General features: G+C 41.0%; 1 protein-coding gene across 2 annotated transcripts in view; it reads left to right on the top strand.

Moving 5' to 3' along the window:
* The window catches only part of PIP5K1A (phosphatidylinositol-4-phosphate 5-kinase type 1 alpha), a 72,959-nt gene extending 56,453 nt beyond the window's left edge, over positions 1–16,506 (top strand). For both annotated transcript variants that reach the window (XM_060758008.2, XM_060758009.2), the window contains 4 exons: positions 995–1,132; positions 3,155–3,284; positions 11,832–11,916; positions 16,003–16,506. In XM_060758008.2, coding sequence (XP_060613991.2) covers positions 995–1,132; positions 3,155–3,284; positions 11,832–11,916; positions 16,003–16,005 — 356 coding nt within the window. In that variant the 3' untranslated portion in view covers positions 16,006–16,506. The remainder of the gene's footprint in view (positions 1–994; positions 1,133–3,154; positions 3,285–11,831; positions 11,917–16,002) is intronic.
* Positions 16,507–17,236: the final 730 nt, after the last annotated feature.

Genomic DNA, 17,236 nt, shown 5'->3' with positions numbered 1-17,236 from the left:
CAACTCTGGTTTTGTTTTGGTGCTGGGCCAAACCACAGCATTAAATTGGTTTTAAAAGTTTTTATTTTTTTAATACTGTTAATATTTAATTTGTATATATTTAGGTTTTTAACTGCACTGTATTAGCTTTATTGTGGGATGCCTTGAGTCCCCTTTTAGAGAGAAAAAGCAGGATATTATAATAATAATAATAATAATAATCTATATAAATAAAAATGTAATGTTCCTTTGTGGGATTAACATAACTCAAAAACCACTGGATAAATTGACACCAAATTTGGGCATAATACGCCTATCAGGCCAACGAGTGACCATCACTCAATAAAAACACTGAAAAACACAGCCGAAGGGACTTAAAAGGCCAAAAATAAAAAAAAATACATTGCAACGCATGCGCAAAACCACATATATACACAAACACACATATACACAAATATATACACACACAAAACTCATATACACAGATTGGGCCACAGCAACGTGTGGCAGGGGACGGCTAATAATAATAATAATAATTCTTAGAATTGTTCTCTCAAACATAGGAGGCTTGGGTTGCTATAATAATAATAATAATTATTATTATTATTAAATTATTATTATTATTATTATTATTATGGATTGTCAATGTTGCAATCCCAGGTGAAAGCAGGATTGAAGAGAAACTACTGGAAAAACTGACATGATATGAGGATTTAAAGATCGAACTGCAAAGACTCTGGCACAAGCCAGCCAAGGTGGTCCCAATGGTGATCGGCACACTGGGTGCAGTGCCTAAAGACCCTGGCCTGCACTTAAACACAATTGGTGCTGACAAGGATTTCTGGGAGTTGAAGGCCAATCATCTGGGGACCCACAGGTTGAAAACCACTGGACTTTAGGGAGAGATGTATGTTTTGTGCTTCATGGTATTGGCCTTGCTTGTCTTGATCAGTAAAAGCTGCCAATAAAGTGATTTCTGAGGTGTCTGAATTTGTTTTTTTGTTCTTTTTTAAAGTAAAGTCTTCTCCTTCGAAAAAAAGCCGGTCGGGCGCGGCTCCCCCTCGGCGGCCAGGCCAAGCCGGACCCACTTCCCAGGCCCAAGGCTTATGCGAAACCAAAGTGCAGGTCACGATGGAAGCTGATGTCGAGCCAGGTGAGTAGCAAAGAAATGGCTGAATCTGTTTGCAAAAGGCCTGCGGGGATGGGGCCTTCTTGTTCTTCTTGGAAGGGACTTCCAAATTCCTCTAGAGCAGCCACCAGCTGCATTGCTGTGAGTTTTCTGGGCTGTGTGGCCACGTTCCAGAAGCATTCTCTCCTGACATTTCGCCCACATCTATGGCAGGCAACCTCAGGGGTTGGGAGATCTGTTGGAAACTAGGCAAGTGTGATTTATAGATCTGTGGAATGATGTCCAGGGTGCATACAAGAAAGAATTAAAACCTGTTTAGTGGAAGGAACAGTCCTCTCAAGAGTTGTTTTATGAAATGTTATAAATGTAACCTCTAAAGCAGGGGTCCACAGACTTTTTAAACAGAGGGCCAGGTCACAGTCCCTCAAACTGTTGGCGGGCCGGATTATAATTTGAAGAAAAAAAATGAATGAATTCCTATGCACACTGCACATCTCTTATTTATAAGTGCAAAAACATTTTAAAACAATACAATAATTAAAATTAAGAACAATTTTAACAAATATAAAGTTATTAGTATTTAAATGGAAAGTATGGGCCTGCTTTTGGCTGATGAGATAGGATTGTTGTTGTTATTGCGTGCTTTCAAGTAGGTTCAGACATAGGTTGACCCTGTGCGAGGGCTGGGTAAATGACCTTGGAGGGCCGCATCCGGCCCCCGGGCCTTAGTTTGAGGACCCCTGCTCTAAAGAAATGTGCCTCTAGGAGTTAAGAAACATTGAAACCATCAAGCTTCTTCTATACTTCAATAAACTTGTTACAGTTTTTCTTAAAGCCAAGTCTCTGTTTTGAATACTTTCAAGTCAAGCCGTGCTACACATTGAAGAAAGACCAACAAAATATTACACGCTATTAGCTGGGTTATCAATTTTATAAATCCATTACAAATAGTAGGCGACCCTGATAAATCAGTGACGTCCCTACTGCTGTTACTGGCGGCCTGCCTTTACAATTATCAGCATAGTACAGTATCAGTATTAAATATTACTTATATTGTATTATACCATTATATTGTAATATTATTAGTAATATAGCATGTAATATAGATATATAATATAAATATATTATTTATTTATTTACAGTATTATGGCGCCCTTCTCACCCCAAAGGGGACTCAAAGTGGCTTACAATATATATATATATACATACAATATATTATATTATCAGCATAGTACAGTATCAGTATTGAATATTGCTATATTCTATTAGACCATTATATTGTAATATTATTAGTAATATTACATGTAATATAGATATATATTATAAATATTTTATTTATTCACGACATTATGCCGCCCTTCTCACCCCAAAGGGGCTCAAAGTGGCTTACAAAATATATATACATACAATATATTATCCCTGTAATACGGTATCAGTACTAAATATTACTCTATTGCATTATACCATTATATTGCAATATTAGTAGTAATATTACATGTAATATAGATATATGATATAAATATATTATTTAATTATTTACGACATTATGCCGCCCTTCTCACCCCAAAGAGGACTCAAAGTGGCTTACAAAATATATATTATATTATCAGCATAGTACAGTATCAGTATTAAATATTACTATATTGTATTATACCATTATATTGTAATATTATTAGTAATATTACATGTAGTATAAATATATAATATAAATATATAATGAAGTGCCTTGCAACGTCAAGGCTTGGCTGCTTCCTGCCTGGAGGAATCCTTTGTTCATTGGTTATTGTTGATATGTGATTTATATTAATTGTATTGTATTTATTGTTTTTGTTTATTGCTTTGTTTTATTGATGCGTTATTGGGCTTGGCCTCATGTAAGCCGCTCCGAGTCTCCGAGTTTTTATTGTTGTTGTTGTTGTTGTTGTTGTTGTTATTTGGGAGGTGATTAGCTGGCCCTAATTATTTTCTGTAAGTCCAAAACACCCAGAGAGATGGCATTTGCTCATTCCAGGCCTAACTATATTTTTTTTTTCTTCTCTTCCTGAGGTTCCCAGCTAGGCCGTCCCGACCTTCTCCCCCGGACTCCCCCGGTCGAGGAAGCCAACAGCGACTCCGCGGCCACCACTTTATCCACCTCCTCTCTTGGGAGCCGGGGACACAATTCACCAGCCAACAGGTAAGCCTCCGCTTGGGGTCCGTAGCAATGTGGAGGTGGCCACCGTCTGCAATGTGGGTCATTTTGAGTCAAGGAGAATCTAAAAACATGGCAGAAGTGCCCCCAAATCGCTACGAGGCATTTGGAAGGAAGTACAAAACTAGTCCTAGGCTTTGACCAGCATCCAGACGAAATGAATGGCAGCCCATGAAAGATTGCGTAAAGCTGCTCATAGAATCAAAAGAGTTGGAAAAGACCCCGAGGGCCATCCAATCTAACCCTGTTCTGCCATGCAGGAAAAGCATGCCTGACAGTTGGCCATCCAGCCTCTGTTTCCAAGCCTCCACCAGACTCCGAGGCATTGAGTTCCACTGTTGAACAGCTTTAGCAGTGTGGAAGTTCTGCCATGCAGGAAAAGTACCCCCGACAGTTTGCACCCGGCCTCTATTTCAAAGCCTTTAGTGGACTCAGAGGCAGTGCGTTCCACTGTTGAACAGTTTAGTAGCCAGGAAGTTCTGCCATGCAGGAAAAGCACCCCTGACAGATGGCCACTTACCCTCTGTTTCAAAGCCTTTAGTGGATTCCGAGGTAGAGAGTTCCACTGTTGAACAGCTTGAGTATTCAGGAAATTCTGCCATACAGGAAAAGTAGCCCCGACAGTTTGCACCCGGACTCTATTTCAAAGCCTTTAGTGGACTCAGAGGCAGTGAGCTCCACCAGGCCTCTGTTTCAAAGCCTCCGCTGGACTCCGAGGCAGTGAGTTCCATTGTTGAACAGCTTTACCAGTCAGGAAGTTCTGCCATGCAGGAAAAGCACCCCTAACAGATGGCCACCGAGCCTCTGTTTCAAAGCCTCCACCGGACTCTGAGGCAGTGAGTTCCACTGTTAAACAGCTTTAGTATTCAGGAAGTTCTGCCATGCAGGAAAAACACCACCGACAGTTGGATACCCGGCTTCTGTTTCAAAGCCTCAACTAAACTCAGAGGTAGAGAGTTCCACTGTTGAACAGCTTTAGTATTCAGGAAGTTCTGCCATGCAGGAGAAGCACCCCCAACAGATGGCCACCCGGCCTCTATTTCAAAGCCTCCACCAGACTCCGAGGCAGTGAGTTCCACTGTTGAACAGTTTAGTAGCCAGGAAGTTCTGCCATGCAGGAAAAGCACCCCTGACAAATGGCCACTGAGCCTCTGTTTCAAAGCCTTTTGTGGATTCCGAGATAGAGAGTTCCACTGTTGAACAGCTTTAGTATTCAGGAAATTCTGCCATGCAGGAAAAGTAGCCCCGACAGTTTGCACCCGGACTCTATTTCAAAGCCTTTAGTGGACTCAGAGGCAGTGGGTTCCATCAGGCCTCTGTTTCAAAGCCTCCGCTGGACTCCGAGGCAGTGAGTTCCATTGTTGAACAGCTTTACCAGTCAGGAAGTTCTGCCATGCAGGAAAAGCACCCCTAACAGATGGCCACCGAGCCTCTGTTTCAAAGCCTCCACCAGACTCTGAGGCAGTGAGTTCCACTATTGAACAGCTTTAGTATTCAGGAAGCTCTGCCATGAAGGAAAAGCACTCCCGACAGATGGCCATCCAGCCTCTGTTTCAAAGCCTCTACCAGTCTCCGAGGCAGTGAGTTCCACAGTTGAACAGCTTTAGTATTCAGAAAGTTCTGTCATGCAGGAAAAACACCCCCAACAGATGGCCACCCAGCCTGCGTTTAAAAGCCTCCACCATAGTCCGAGGCAGTGAGTTCCACTGTTGAACAGCTTTAGTAGTCAGGAAGTTCTACCATGCAGGAAAAGCACCCCCAACAGATGGCCACCCAACCTCTGTTTCCAAGCCTCCACCAGACTCTTGAGTCAGTGAATTCCACTGTTGAACAGCTTTAACAGTCAGGAAATTCTGCCATTCAGGATAAGCACCCCTGACAGATGGCAACCCGGCCTCTGTTTCAAAGCCTCCACTGGACTCCGAGGAAGTGAGCAGATTGTCAGATCCTGGATGAGCCCCCATATTAGAATAACTAACTGATTTAGCCCATGAGAAAAACAGATTGTGAGATCCCAGACGAGCCCTCATATTAGATTAACTAACTGATTTAGCCCATGAGAAAAAATGGATTGTGAGATCCCGGATGAGCCCCCGTATTAGAATAACTGATTTAGTCCATGAGAAAAAAACAATTTGTGAGATCCTGGACGAGCCCTCATATTAGAATAACTAACTGATTTAGCCCATGAGAAAAACAGATTGTGAGATCCCAGACGAGCCCTCATATTAGATTAACTAACTGATTTAGCCCATGAGAAAAAATGGATTGTGAGATCCCGGATGAACCCCCGTATTAGAATAACTGATTTAGCCCATGAGAAAAAAACAATTTGTGAGATCCTGGACGAGCCCCCATATTAGAATAACTAACTGATTTAGCCCATGAGAAAAACAGATTGTGAGATCCCAGACGAGCCCTCATATTAGATTAACTAACTGATTTAGCCCATGAGAAAAAATGGATTGTGAGATCCCGGATGAGCCCCCGTATTAGAATAACTGATTTAGTCCATGAGAAAAAAACAATTTGTGAGATCCTGGACGAGCCCTCATATTAGAATAACTAACTGATTTAGCCCATGAGAAAAACAGATTGTGAGATCCCAGACGAGCCCTCATATTAGATTAACTAACTGATTTAGCCCATGAGAAAAAATGGATTGTGAGATCCCGGATGAACCCCCGTATTAGAATAACTGATTTAGCCCATGAGAAAAAAACAATTTGTGAGATCCTGGACGAGCCCCCATATTAGAATAACTAACTGATTTAGCCCATGAGAAAAACAGATTGTGAGATCCCAGACGAGCCCTCATATTAGATTAACTAACTGATTTAGCCCATGAGAAAAAATGGATTGTGAGATCCCGGATGAACCCCCGTATTAGAATAACTGATTTAGCCCATGAGAAAAAAACAATTTGTGAGATCCTGGACGAGCCCCCATATTAGAATAACTAACTGATTTAGCCCATGAGAAAAACAGATTGTGAGATCCCAGACGAGCCCTCATATTAGATTAACTAACTGATTTAGCCCATGAGAAAAAATGGATTGTGAGATCCCGGATGAGCCCCCGTATTAGAATAACTGATTTAGTCCATGAGAAAAAAACAATTTGTGAGATCCTGGACGAGCCCCCATATTAGAATAACTAACTGATTTAGCCCATGAGAAAAACAGATTGTGAGATCCCAGACGAGCCCTCATATTAGATTAACTAACTGATTTAGCCCATGAGAAAAAATGGATTGTGAGATCCCGGATGAACCCCCGTATTAGAATAACTGATTTAGCCCATGAGAAAAAAACAATTTGTGAGATCCCGGTCGAGCTCCCATATTGGAATAACTAACTGATTTAGCCCATGAAAAAAAACAGATTGTGAGATCCCGGACGAGCCCCCATATTAGAATAACTAACTAATTTAGCCCATGAGAAAAAAAATAGATAGTGAGATCCCGGAAGAGCCCCCATATTGGAATAACTAACTGATTCGGCCCACATGTGTATAGCTATTAAATGCTCGAATTATTTTTTTAAATGGCTTTCCTTCCGAACAGAGGACCAGGACAGGGGAAGCGTGGAGTAGGCAACAGAGACTTGTGTGTTTTGCTCGATGATGGAAAGCCTGTCTCTTTAATTCTCACGTAGGTCAGAGAAAGAAGACTTGCTCTGTTCAGACAACTTGTCCGCGGAGGTAGCTAGCTCAGCGTGCTTTCAAGTAGGTGAGACCAAGTCTAGATAGACTAGGAGAAACGAGGTATTTGCGGTACACAAGCACTTGGAACTGACTTATGTGTGGTCATCACACCTTCTTAAAAGCGGCAATGGAAGACAATGGGCATCATTGGCAGAAGGGCAGCACTTCTCCTTGCCATGATCTCCATACACAGAGTGGGGAATGCATAGATTTGTCCTGGGGTAGCTATTGCGCCCTGGGCCTCGTAGCATCTCATTGTGGCCAAGAAAGCGCCTGCACCATGAAAACCTTGTGCAGAAAACAGCAGGCTTGTACAACAAAACCATATGGCTGTTTTGGTGCAAGGTGTTTGCTTTTTTTTTTTTCTTTTCGTGGAAGATTTGTGCAAAATAGCTATCCTATACATTATTGGTTTCCCACCTGTGGTACGTGGAGCACCAGTGAGTGGTCTGCAAGAACTAAAATATTTATAATATTATAATGTAATGCAATATAATACTAATAATAATAATACGATATGATAATTAGATATTTATATTACATGTAATATTACTAATAACTAACTGATTTAGGCCATGAGAAAAAACAGATTGTCAGATCCCGGACGAGCCCCCATATTACAATATATTGGTATAATACAGTATAGTAATATATTACTGATATTGTATTATGCTAATAATATAGTATATGTGTGTGTGTGTATATATATATACACACTATATTATTAGCATAGTACAATATCAGTATTATATATTACTATATTGTATTATACCAATATATTGTAATATGGGGGCTCGTCCGGGATCTGACAATCTGTTTTTTCTCATGTTTTTTCATGAGAAAAAACAGATTGTCAGATCCCGGACGAGCCCCCATATTACAATATATTGGTATAATACAGTATAGTAATATATTATACTGATATTGTACTATGCTAATAATATAGTATATTATATATGTGTGTGTGTGTGTGTGTGTGTGTGTATACACACTATATTATTAGCATAGTACAATATCAGTATATTATACAATAGTATATTGTATGTATATATATATGGGAGCCCCCGGTGGCGCAGTGGGTTAAAGCACTGAGCTGCTGAGCTTGTTGATCGAAAGGTCGCAGGTTCGATTCTGGGGAGCGGCGTGAGCTTCCGCTGTCAGCCCTAGCTTCTGCCAACCTAGCAGTTCGAAAACATGCAAATGTGAGTAGATCAATAGGTACCACTCTGGCGGGAAGGTAAGGGCGCTCCATGCAGTCATGCCGGCCACATGACCTTGGAGGTGTCTACGGACAACACTGGCTCTTCGGCTTAGAAATGGAGATGAGCACCACACCCCAGAGTCAGACATGACTGGACTTCATGTCAGGGGACTACCTTTACCTTTACAATTTTATGTATATATCTCTTGTAAGCTGCTCTGAGTCCCCTTCGGGGTGAGAAGAGCGGCATATAAATGTCGTAAATAAATAAATAATAAATAAAATACGGTCCATGGTCTCACTGTTACTACACCGTTGCAACGAGAGCAACTGGTCTCGCAAAATCCTCTTATAGTGCCAAGGCTTATTAAATACTAGCTGTACCTGCCACACGTTGCTGTGGCCAACCTTCTCTCCCTCTTTCTCTCCTTCCTTCCCTCTTTCCTTCCTTTCCTCTTTTTCTTTCCCTATCTCTCGTCTTTCTTCCATCTCTACCTGTTTCTTTCCTCCCTTTCTTTGCTTTTTGGTTACATCCTTCCTTCCTTCCCTATCTTTCGTTCCTTCTCTCCTTCCTTCCCTCTCTTTTTCCTTTCACTTTTTTATTTCCTTCTCTCCTTCCTTGCTTCTCTATCTTTCTTTCCTTCTTTCCCTCCCTCCTTCTCTCCTTCCTTCCTTCCCTTTTTCCCTCCTTCTCTCGTTACTTCTTGACTGTCCCTTCCATTTAATATTGTATTTATATCTTAGAAAGAAGGAAAGGAAGAAGGAAGGAAGGAGGGACAGGAAGGAAGGAAGGAAAAGAAAGGAGGAGGGACAGGAAGGGAGGGAGGGAGGGAGGGAGGGAGGGAGGGAGGGAGGGAGGGAGGGAGGAAGGAAGGAAGGAGGGAAAGAAAGGAGGAGGATGAAGAAAGGAGGGAGGGAAGGAAATGAAGAAAGGGAAAGAAGGAAGAAAGGGAGGGAGGAAAAGAAGGAAAGGATGAAAGAAGGAGGGACAGGAAGGAAGGAAAAAGGGAGGGAGGGAAAAAAGGGAAGGTAGAGGAAAAAACGGAGGGACAGGAAGGGAGGGAGGAAGGAAGGAGAAGGAAGGAAGGAGGAAGGAAGGAGGGAAACAAAGGAGGGGGATGAAGAAAGGAAGGAGGGAAGGAAATGAAGAAAGGGAAAGAAGGAGGAAAAGGAGAGAGGTAGGGAGGAAAAGAAGGAAAGGAAGGAGGGAAAAGTAAGGGAGTGAGGGAAAAAAAGGAGGGACAGGAAGGGGGGAGGAAGGAGAAGGAAGGAAGGAGCGAAAGAAAGGAGGGGAATGAAGAAAGGAGGGAAGGAAGGAAATGAAGGGGAAGGAAATGAAGAAAGGGAAAGAAGGAGGAAAGGGAGGGAGGGAGGAAAAGAAGGAAAGGAAGAAGGAAGGAGGGACAGGAAGGAAGGAAAAGGGGAGGGAGGGAAAAAGGGAAGATAGGGAAAAAACGGAGGGACAGGAAGGGAGGGAGGAAGGAGAAGGAAGAAAGGAGGAAGGAAGGAGGGAAAGAAAGGAGGGGGATGAAGAAAGGAGGGAGGGAAGGAAATGAAGAAAGGGAAAGAAGGAAGAAAGGGAGGGAGGAAAAGAAGGAAAGGATGAAAGAAGGAGGGACAGGAAGGAAGGAAAAAGGGAGGGAGGGAAAAAAGGGAAGGTAGAGGAAAAAACGGAGGGACAGGAAGGGAGGGAGGAAGGAAGGAGAAGGAAGGAAGGAGGAAGGAAGGAGGGAAACAAAGGAGGGGGATGAAGAAAGGAAGGAGGGAAGGAAATGAAGAAAGGGAAAGAAGGAGGAAAAGGAGAGAGGTAGGGAGGAAAAGAAGGAAAGGAAGGAGGGAAAAGTAAGGGAGTGAGGGAAAAAAAGGAGGGACAGGAAGGGGGGAGGAAGGAGAAGGAAGGAAGGAGCGAAAGAAAGGAGGGGAATGAAGAAAGGAGGGAAGGAAGGAAATGAAGGGGAAGGAAATGAAGAAAGGGAAAGAAGGAGGAAAGGGAGGGAGGGAGGAAAAGAAGGAAAGGAAGAAGGAAGGAGGGACAGGAAGGAAGGAAAAGGGGAGGGAGGGAAAAAGGGAAGATAGGGAAAAAACGGAGGGACAGGAAGGGAGGGAGGAAGGAGAAGGAAGAAAGGAGGAAGGAAGGAGGGAAAGAAAGGAGGGGGATGAAGAAAGGAGGGAGGGAAGGAAATGAAGAAAGGGAAAGAAGGAAGAAAGGGAGGGAGGAAAAGAAGGAAAGGATGAAAGAAGGAGGGACAGGAAGGAAGGAAAAAGGGAGGGAGGGAAAAAAGGGAAGGTAGAGGAAAAAACGGAGGGACAGGAAGGGAGGGAGGAAGGAAGGAGAAGGAAGGAAGGAGGAAGGAAGGAGGGAAACAAAGGAGGGGGATGAAGAAAGGAAGGAGGGAAGGAAATGAAGAAAGGGAAAGAAGGAGGAAAAGGAGAGAGGTAGGGAGGAAAAGAAGGAAAGGAAGGAGGGAAAAGTAAGGGAGTGAGGGAAAAAAAGGAGGGACAGGAAGGGGGAGGAAGGAGAAGGAAGGAAGGAGCGAAAGAAAGGAGGGGAATGAAGAAAGGAGGGAAGGAAGGAAATGAAGGGGAAGGAAATGAAGAAAGGGAAAGAAGGAGGAAAGGGAGGGAGGGAGGAAAAGAAGGAAAGGAAGAAGGAAGGAGGGACAGGAAGGAAGGAAAAGGGGAGGGAGGGAAAAAGGGTAGGTAGGGAAAAAACGGAGGGACAGGAAGGGAGGGAGGAAGGAGAAGGAAGAAAGGAGGAAGGAAGGAGGGAAAGAAAGGAGGGGGATGAAGAAAGGAGGGAGGGAAGGAAATGAAGGGGAAGGAAATGAAGAAAGGGAAAGAAGGAGGAAAGGGAGGGAGGGAGGAAAAGAAGGAAAGGATGAAAGAAGGAGGGACAGGAAGGAAGGAAAAATGGAGGGAGGGGAAAAAGGGAAGATGGGGAAAAACGGAGGGACAGGAAGGGAGGGAGGAAGGAGAAGGAAGGAAGGAGGGAAAGAAAGGAGGGGGTGAAGAAAGGAGGGAGGGAAGGAAATGAAGAAAGGGAAAGAGGGAGGGAGAGAGGAAAAGAAGGAAAGGAAGAGGGGTTTCCATCCTAGATTTTATGTGTTTCCTCCACCACAGACATCCCAGTGTTTCTTACTCTGCATTTATATTTTATTGATTTGTTTATTTTTTTTTATTAGATGTTATGTAAGCATTGAATTTTGCCCGGTTAACCGCCTTGAGTTGCGTACGGGCTGAGAAAGGCGGTATACAAATACAGTAAATAAATGAATACATAAATAGGTGTGGAATTTGCATGACCCCGCCCACTGCCTCTCCCTTAACCCTTTCCTATTCTTTTCTATGGTGCACAGCAAACAGAGGAATTGATCAGAGAGATTTGGGGAGAATTCACCGTGGTTTATAGGAGTTGTAGGTCTTGGGATTTATAGTTCACCTGCAATCTAAGAGCACTCTGAACCCCACCAATGATGGACCCGGCTTAGATGGTGCCCTTAGATAGCAAAGCAGCATTGAGTCCAGTTAAGTCTATGGGATGGTAACATGTTAGGAAAAATACTTGAGAGAAAGATAGACCAACGTCTCGTCTTTTTCCCCTCCTTCTGGCGGCTCTTCTCCTGCAGTGCTTCTCCAGGACCCTCCGCACCAGGACGGACGTCTGAGCTGGCAGAGCAGTTTGAAGATTTGCCGGAGACGGAAATCAGTTTTGTAAGTGGTCTCTTGCTTAACTCCTTTTGTCACCGTTTCCCAGCCCCAGTGAGAGGAGTCCGCTTTGGACAACAACCTCATCTATATCAATACAAATGTAATGTTCGTTTGTGGGATTAACAGAACTCAAAAACCAGCTTCAAAGCCTAGCTACTTCCAGTCTGAGGGAATCTTTTGTTGGGAGGTGTTAGCTGGCCCTGATTGTTTCACGTCCTGCCATAGATAGTGGTTTTTGAGTTATATTAATCCCACAAACAAACATTATTATCTATATATTGTCGAAGGCTTTCATGGCTGGAATCACTAGGTTCTTGTGGGTTTTTTCGGGCTATAGAGCCATGTTCTAGAGGCATTTCTCCTGACGTTTCGCCTGCATCTATGGCAAGCATCCTCAGAGGTTGTGAGGTCTGTTGGAATTAGGACAATGGGTTTATATATATCTGTGGAATGGCTGGGTGTGGGGGCAAGGAGCTCTTCCCTGCTGCAGTTAGGTGTGAATGTTTAGCTGATCACCTTCATTAGCATTTGAAGGCCTGCCTGAGCCTGGGAAAATCTGTTGCTGGGAGGTGTTAATCTGTGCCTGGTTTTTTCCTCTCTGTTGTTTAGCTGTTATAATTTTAGAGTTTTTTAATACTGGTAGCCAGATTTTGTTCATTTTCATGGCCTCTTCCTTTCTGTTGAAATTGACCACATGCTTGTGGATTTCAATGGCTTCTCTGTGTCACCTGACATGGTGGTTGTTGGTGTGGTCCAGCATTTCTGTGTTCTCAAATAATATGCTGTGCCCAGGCTGGTTCATCAGGTGCTCTGCTATGGCTGACTTCTCTGGTTGAAGGAGTCTGCAGTGCCTTTCATGTTCCTTGATGCGTGTCTGGGCAACGCTGCGTTTGGTGGTCCCTATGTAGACTTGTCCACAGCTGCATGGTATATGGTAGACTCCTGCAGAGGTGAGAGGATCCCTCTTGTCCTTTGCTGAACGTAGCATTTGTTGGATTTTCTTGGTGGGTTTGTAGATTGTTTGTATGTTGTGTTTCCTCATCAGCTTCCCTATGCGGTCAGTGGTTCCCTTGATGTATGGCAGGAAGACCTTTCCTCTATTATTATACTGATACAATATTGTTGTTGTGACCATGAAAATGAACAAAATCTGGCTACCAGTATTAAAAAACTCTAAAATTATAACAGCTAAACAACAGAGAGGAAAAAACCAGGCACCTCCCAGCAACAGATTTTCCCAGGCTCAGGCAGGCCTTCAAATGCTAATGAAGGTGATCAGCTGAAACATTCACACTTAACTGCAGCAGGGAAGAGCTCCTTGCCCCACCCCAGCCATTCCACAGATATATAAACCCATTTTTCCTACTTCCAACAGACCTCACACCTCTGAGGATGCTTGCCATAGATGCAGGCGAAACGTCAGGAGAAATGCCTCTAGAACATGGCTCTATAGCCCGAAAAAACCCACAAGAACCTAAACATTATTATCTATATATATAAAAATGCTCTGTGCATAATGAGTGGCTTAAAAACAAAAAAACTACGGGGCCAAATAACCCCAAGTTTGGCAACAAAATTCCTCACAATCCAAGGAGTGACCATCACTGGGAAAAAAACCCCACAAAACACCTTTAAATTCAAAAAAGGAAGATAATAACACAATCCAGATTATCTACTTAGGACTGGATTATATGGCAGTGTAGACACACACACACACACGGATGGATGTTGGATCACTGGTTGGTGTGTGTGTGTGTGTGTGTATAATTACAATACTTTATATGTTACTATTATATATATATATATTGCTATATAATACATATATATTATATAATATATATTATTGTTACATATACTACTATATAATATAATGTTACTACTATATATTACTATATTAAATAGACTCATAGAATAGAGTTAGAAGGGACTCTACCATGGTATTGATGGAGAACAGACAGGAAGGAGGGAGGGAAAAAAGGAAGGAATGAAGGAGGGAAAGGGGGAAGGAATGAAAGAGAGAAGGAGGGAGGGGGAAAAGGAAGGAGGGAAGGAAAGAGGGGAGGAAGGAGAGAAGGAAGGAAAGCAAGAGGTACCGAAGGAAGGAAGAAGAGAACGTAGAAAGGAAAGAAAAATGGAGGGAAATGCAGGAAAGAAGTAAAGAAAGAAGGAAAGAGAAAAGGAAATAAAAAAGTGAAAGAAGGAAGGAAACAGGGAGGGAAGAAAGGAGAATCATAGAATCAAAGAGTTGGAAGAGACCTCATGGGCCATCCAGTCCAACCCCCTGCCAAGAAGCAGGAATATTGCATTCAAACCACCCCTGACAGATGGCCATCCAGCCTCTGCTTAAAAGCTTCCAAAGAAGGAGCCTCCACCACACTCCGGGGCAGAGAGTTCCACTGCTGAACGGCTCTCACAGTCAGGAAGTTCTTCCTAATGTTCAGGAGACAAAGGAAGAAGTAGAGAAAGGGGGAGGGAGGGAGGGAGGGAGGGAGGGAAGGAAGGAAGGAAGGAAGGAAGGAAGGAAGGAAGGAAGGAAGGAAGGAAGGAAGGATGAAACCAAAGAGTGAAAGAAGGAATAAAAGAAAGAGGTAGAGAAGGAAGAAAGGAGAAAAAGGGGAAGGAGAAGAAAAAGGGGGGGAGGAATAGGTAGGTATCTCTCTTTCATAATAGTCCAGATATCTACTTCTACTTCGAAAATTCTTACTATAGGCCACAGCAACGCGTGGCAGGGCACAGCTAGTAATTCATAACAATAATATTTCATAACCATTTGGGAAATAGGATTCATAATAATAATAATAATAATTCATAATAATAATAATTCCTAACAATATTTCATAACCATTTGGGAAATAGGATTCATAATAATAATAATTCATCACAATAATAATTCGTAACCATTTGGGAAATAGGATTCATAATAATAATAATAATAATAATAATAATAATAATTCATAATAATAATTTCTAACAATAATATTTCATAACCATTTGGGAAATAGGATTCATAATAATAATAATAATAATTCATAATAATAATAATTCCTAACAATATTTCATAATCATTTGGGAAATAGGATTCATAATAATAAGAATTCATCACAATAATAATTCATAACCATTTGGGAAATAGGATTCATAATAATAATAATAATTCATAATAATAATTTCTAACAATAATATTTCATAACCATTTGGGAAATAGGATTCATAATAATAATAATTCATCACAATAATAATTCATAACCATTTGGGAAATAGGATTCATAATAATAATAATAATAATAATAATTCATAATAATAATTTCTAACAATAATATTTCATAACCATTTGGGAAATAGGATTCATAATAATAATAATAATAATAATTCATAATAATAATAATTCCTAACAATATTTCATAACCTTTTGGGAAATAGGATTCATAATAATAATAATTCATCACAATAATAATTCATAACCATTTGGGAAATAAGATTCATAATAATAATAATAATAATAATTCATAATAATAATTCCTAACAATAATATTTCATAACCATTTGGGAAATAGGATTCATAATAATAATAATAATAATAATAATAATTCATAATAATAATAATTCCTAACAATATTTCATAACCTTTTGGGAAATAGGATTCATAATAATAATAATAATAATAATAATAATAATTCATAATAATAATTCCTAACAATAATATTTCATAACCATTTGGGAAATAGGATTCATAATAATAATAATAATAATAATAATAATTCATAATAATAATAATAATAATAATAATTCCTAACAATAATATTTCATAACCATTTGGGAAATAGGATTCATAATAATAATAATAATAATAATAATTCATAATAATAATTTCTAACAATAATATTTCATAACCATTTGGGAAATAGGATTCATAATAATAATAAGAGTAATTATTATTATTATGAATCCTATTTCCCAAATGGTTATGGAGATTCACATTTTCCAAAAAAGAGGGGTCATCACGTTTTCTCCCACGATTCAGGGGTATCCTTCGCTGCAGAATACGTCAGGTCTGTGACACCAGCTTTGTTTCTTTTTTGCTTTTCACAGTGAATGAATGAGGACTGGCTCCTTCCCCAGACCTCCTTTTCCTTGGATACGAGCGGAAGACTTTCTCTGCAGCAGATCCGCCACTGATCCCCCCTCCGGCGGTTGAGACCTGAGACCTCATCCAATTGTGGTTTGGGCCCTGAACAGACGACAAGCCTCTGCCGCGTTACACAGGGGGCTCCTTTGAGACCTCCCCACCGGGGCAGAGGAAGCCCATTCCCCAATTGTGTGGTGGGGGAGGCTTCGAGAGGCCCTGATTCGCGGCCGGAAACCTACCGGAAGCGGCGCGTTCGAGCGGAGCTCGTGCCGACGCCGCAAACCGCCTCTTCATTCCAAGTTTGCTCTGCTGGTTGGATTTAACAGACAGGGTGAGGGTTTTGGGGGGGGAATCCTTGGTGTTGCAAAAGGTGAACAATCTCTTTCCATTTTGAAAAAGCAATGTATTTAAACCACTTCCCCATTTTCCCCCACAAATTGCCATATATATATATATATATCAAGGTATTATATTTTTAAGTTAACGATCTTAGGTCAAGGTTTGGAAGCGACGCACTGCGAAGGGAAAAAGGCTGTACTTTTCCAACATGAATTAATTTTTTGAATAGTGTGGTTTTTAGCCTCGCCAAAAATTATATATATATATATATATATATATATATATAATATTATATATATATTATATTATATATATAATATTATATTATGTTATATATATATATATAATATTATATATAATATAATATAATATTATGTTATATATATATATATAATATTATATTATATTATGTTATATATATAATATTATGTATATATATGTATATGTATGTATATATATATCATAATATAATATTATATATATATAATATTATATATATATATAACATAATATAATACTTGTTTGGGGTTCTAAAACTGCACCAACCTCTGCACGGTTTTGTCAACAACACTTACGACGCCTTTGACACACGGACCAAACTTTTTCCCCTCCTTTCGGACCCTTATTCTCAGTATTAAAACCCTGCGAGGCCTTTTTTCCTTTCAAAGAACAGATCCTTTTGCGCCTTTTCCGTTCTCCTCTCTCTTAAACAGCCAACTCTTTCTCTCCTTTCCGTCTAGTTTGGATTTTAGTTGTGATGCACTTTGGTTTTTTTAAAAATGGCCGCTTGTTTGGACGGCAGCGTCGCTTGTTTTTATTCCCTTCCCCGGTTGCGAAGGATGTGCATTTGTGCCGAGA

The sequence above is a fragment of the Anolis sagrei genome, chromosome 12 (genome assembly GCF_037176765.1).
Source record: "Anolis sagrei isolate rAnoSag1 chromosome 12, rAnoSag1.mat, whole genome shotgun sequence".
NCBI classification, from domain to species: Eukaryota; Metazoa; Chordata; class Lepidosauria; order Squamata; family Dactyloidae; genus Anolis; species Anolis sagrei.
This window is presented reverse-complemented; position numbering and strand designations above follow the sequence as displayed.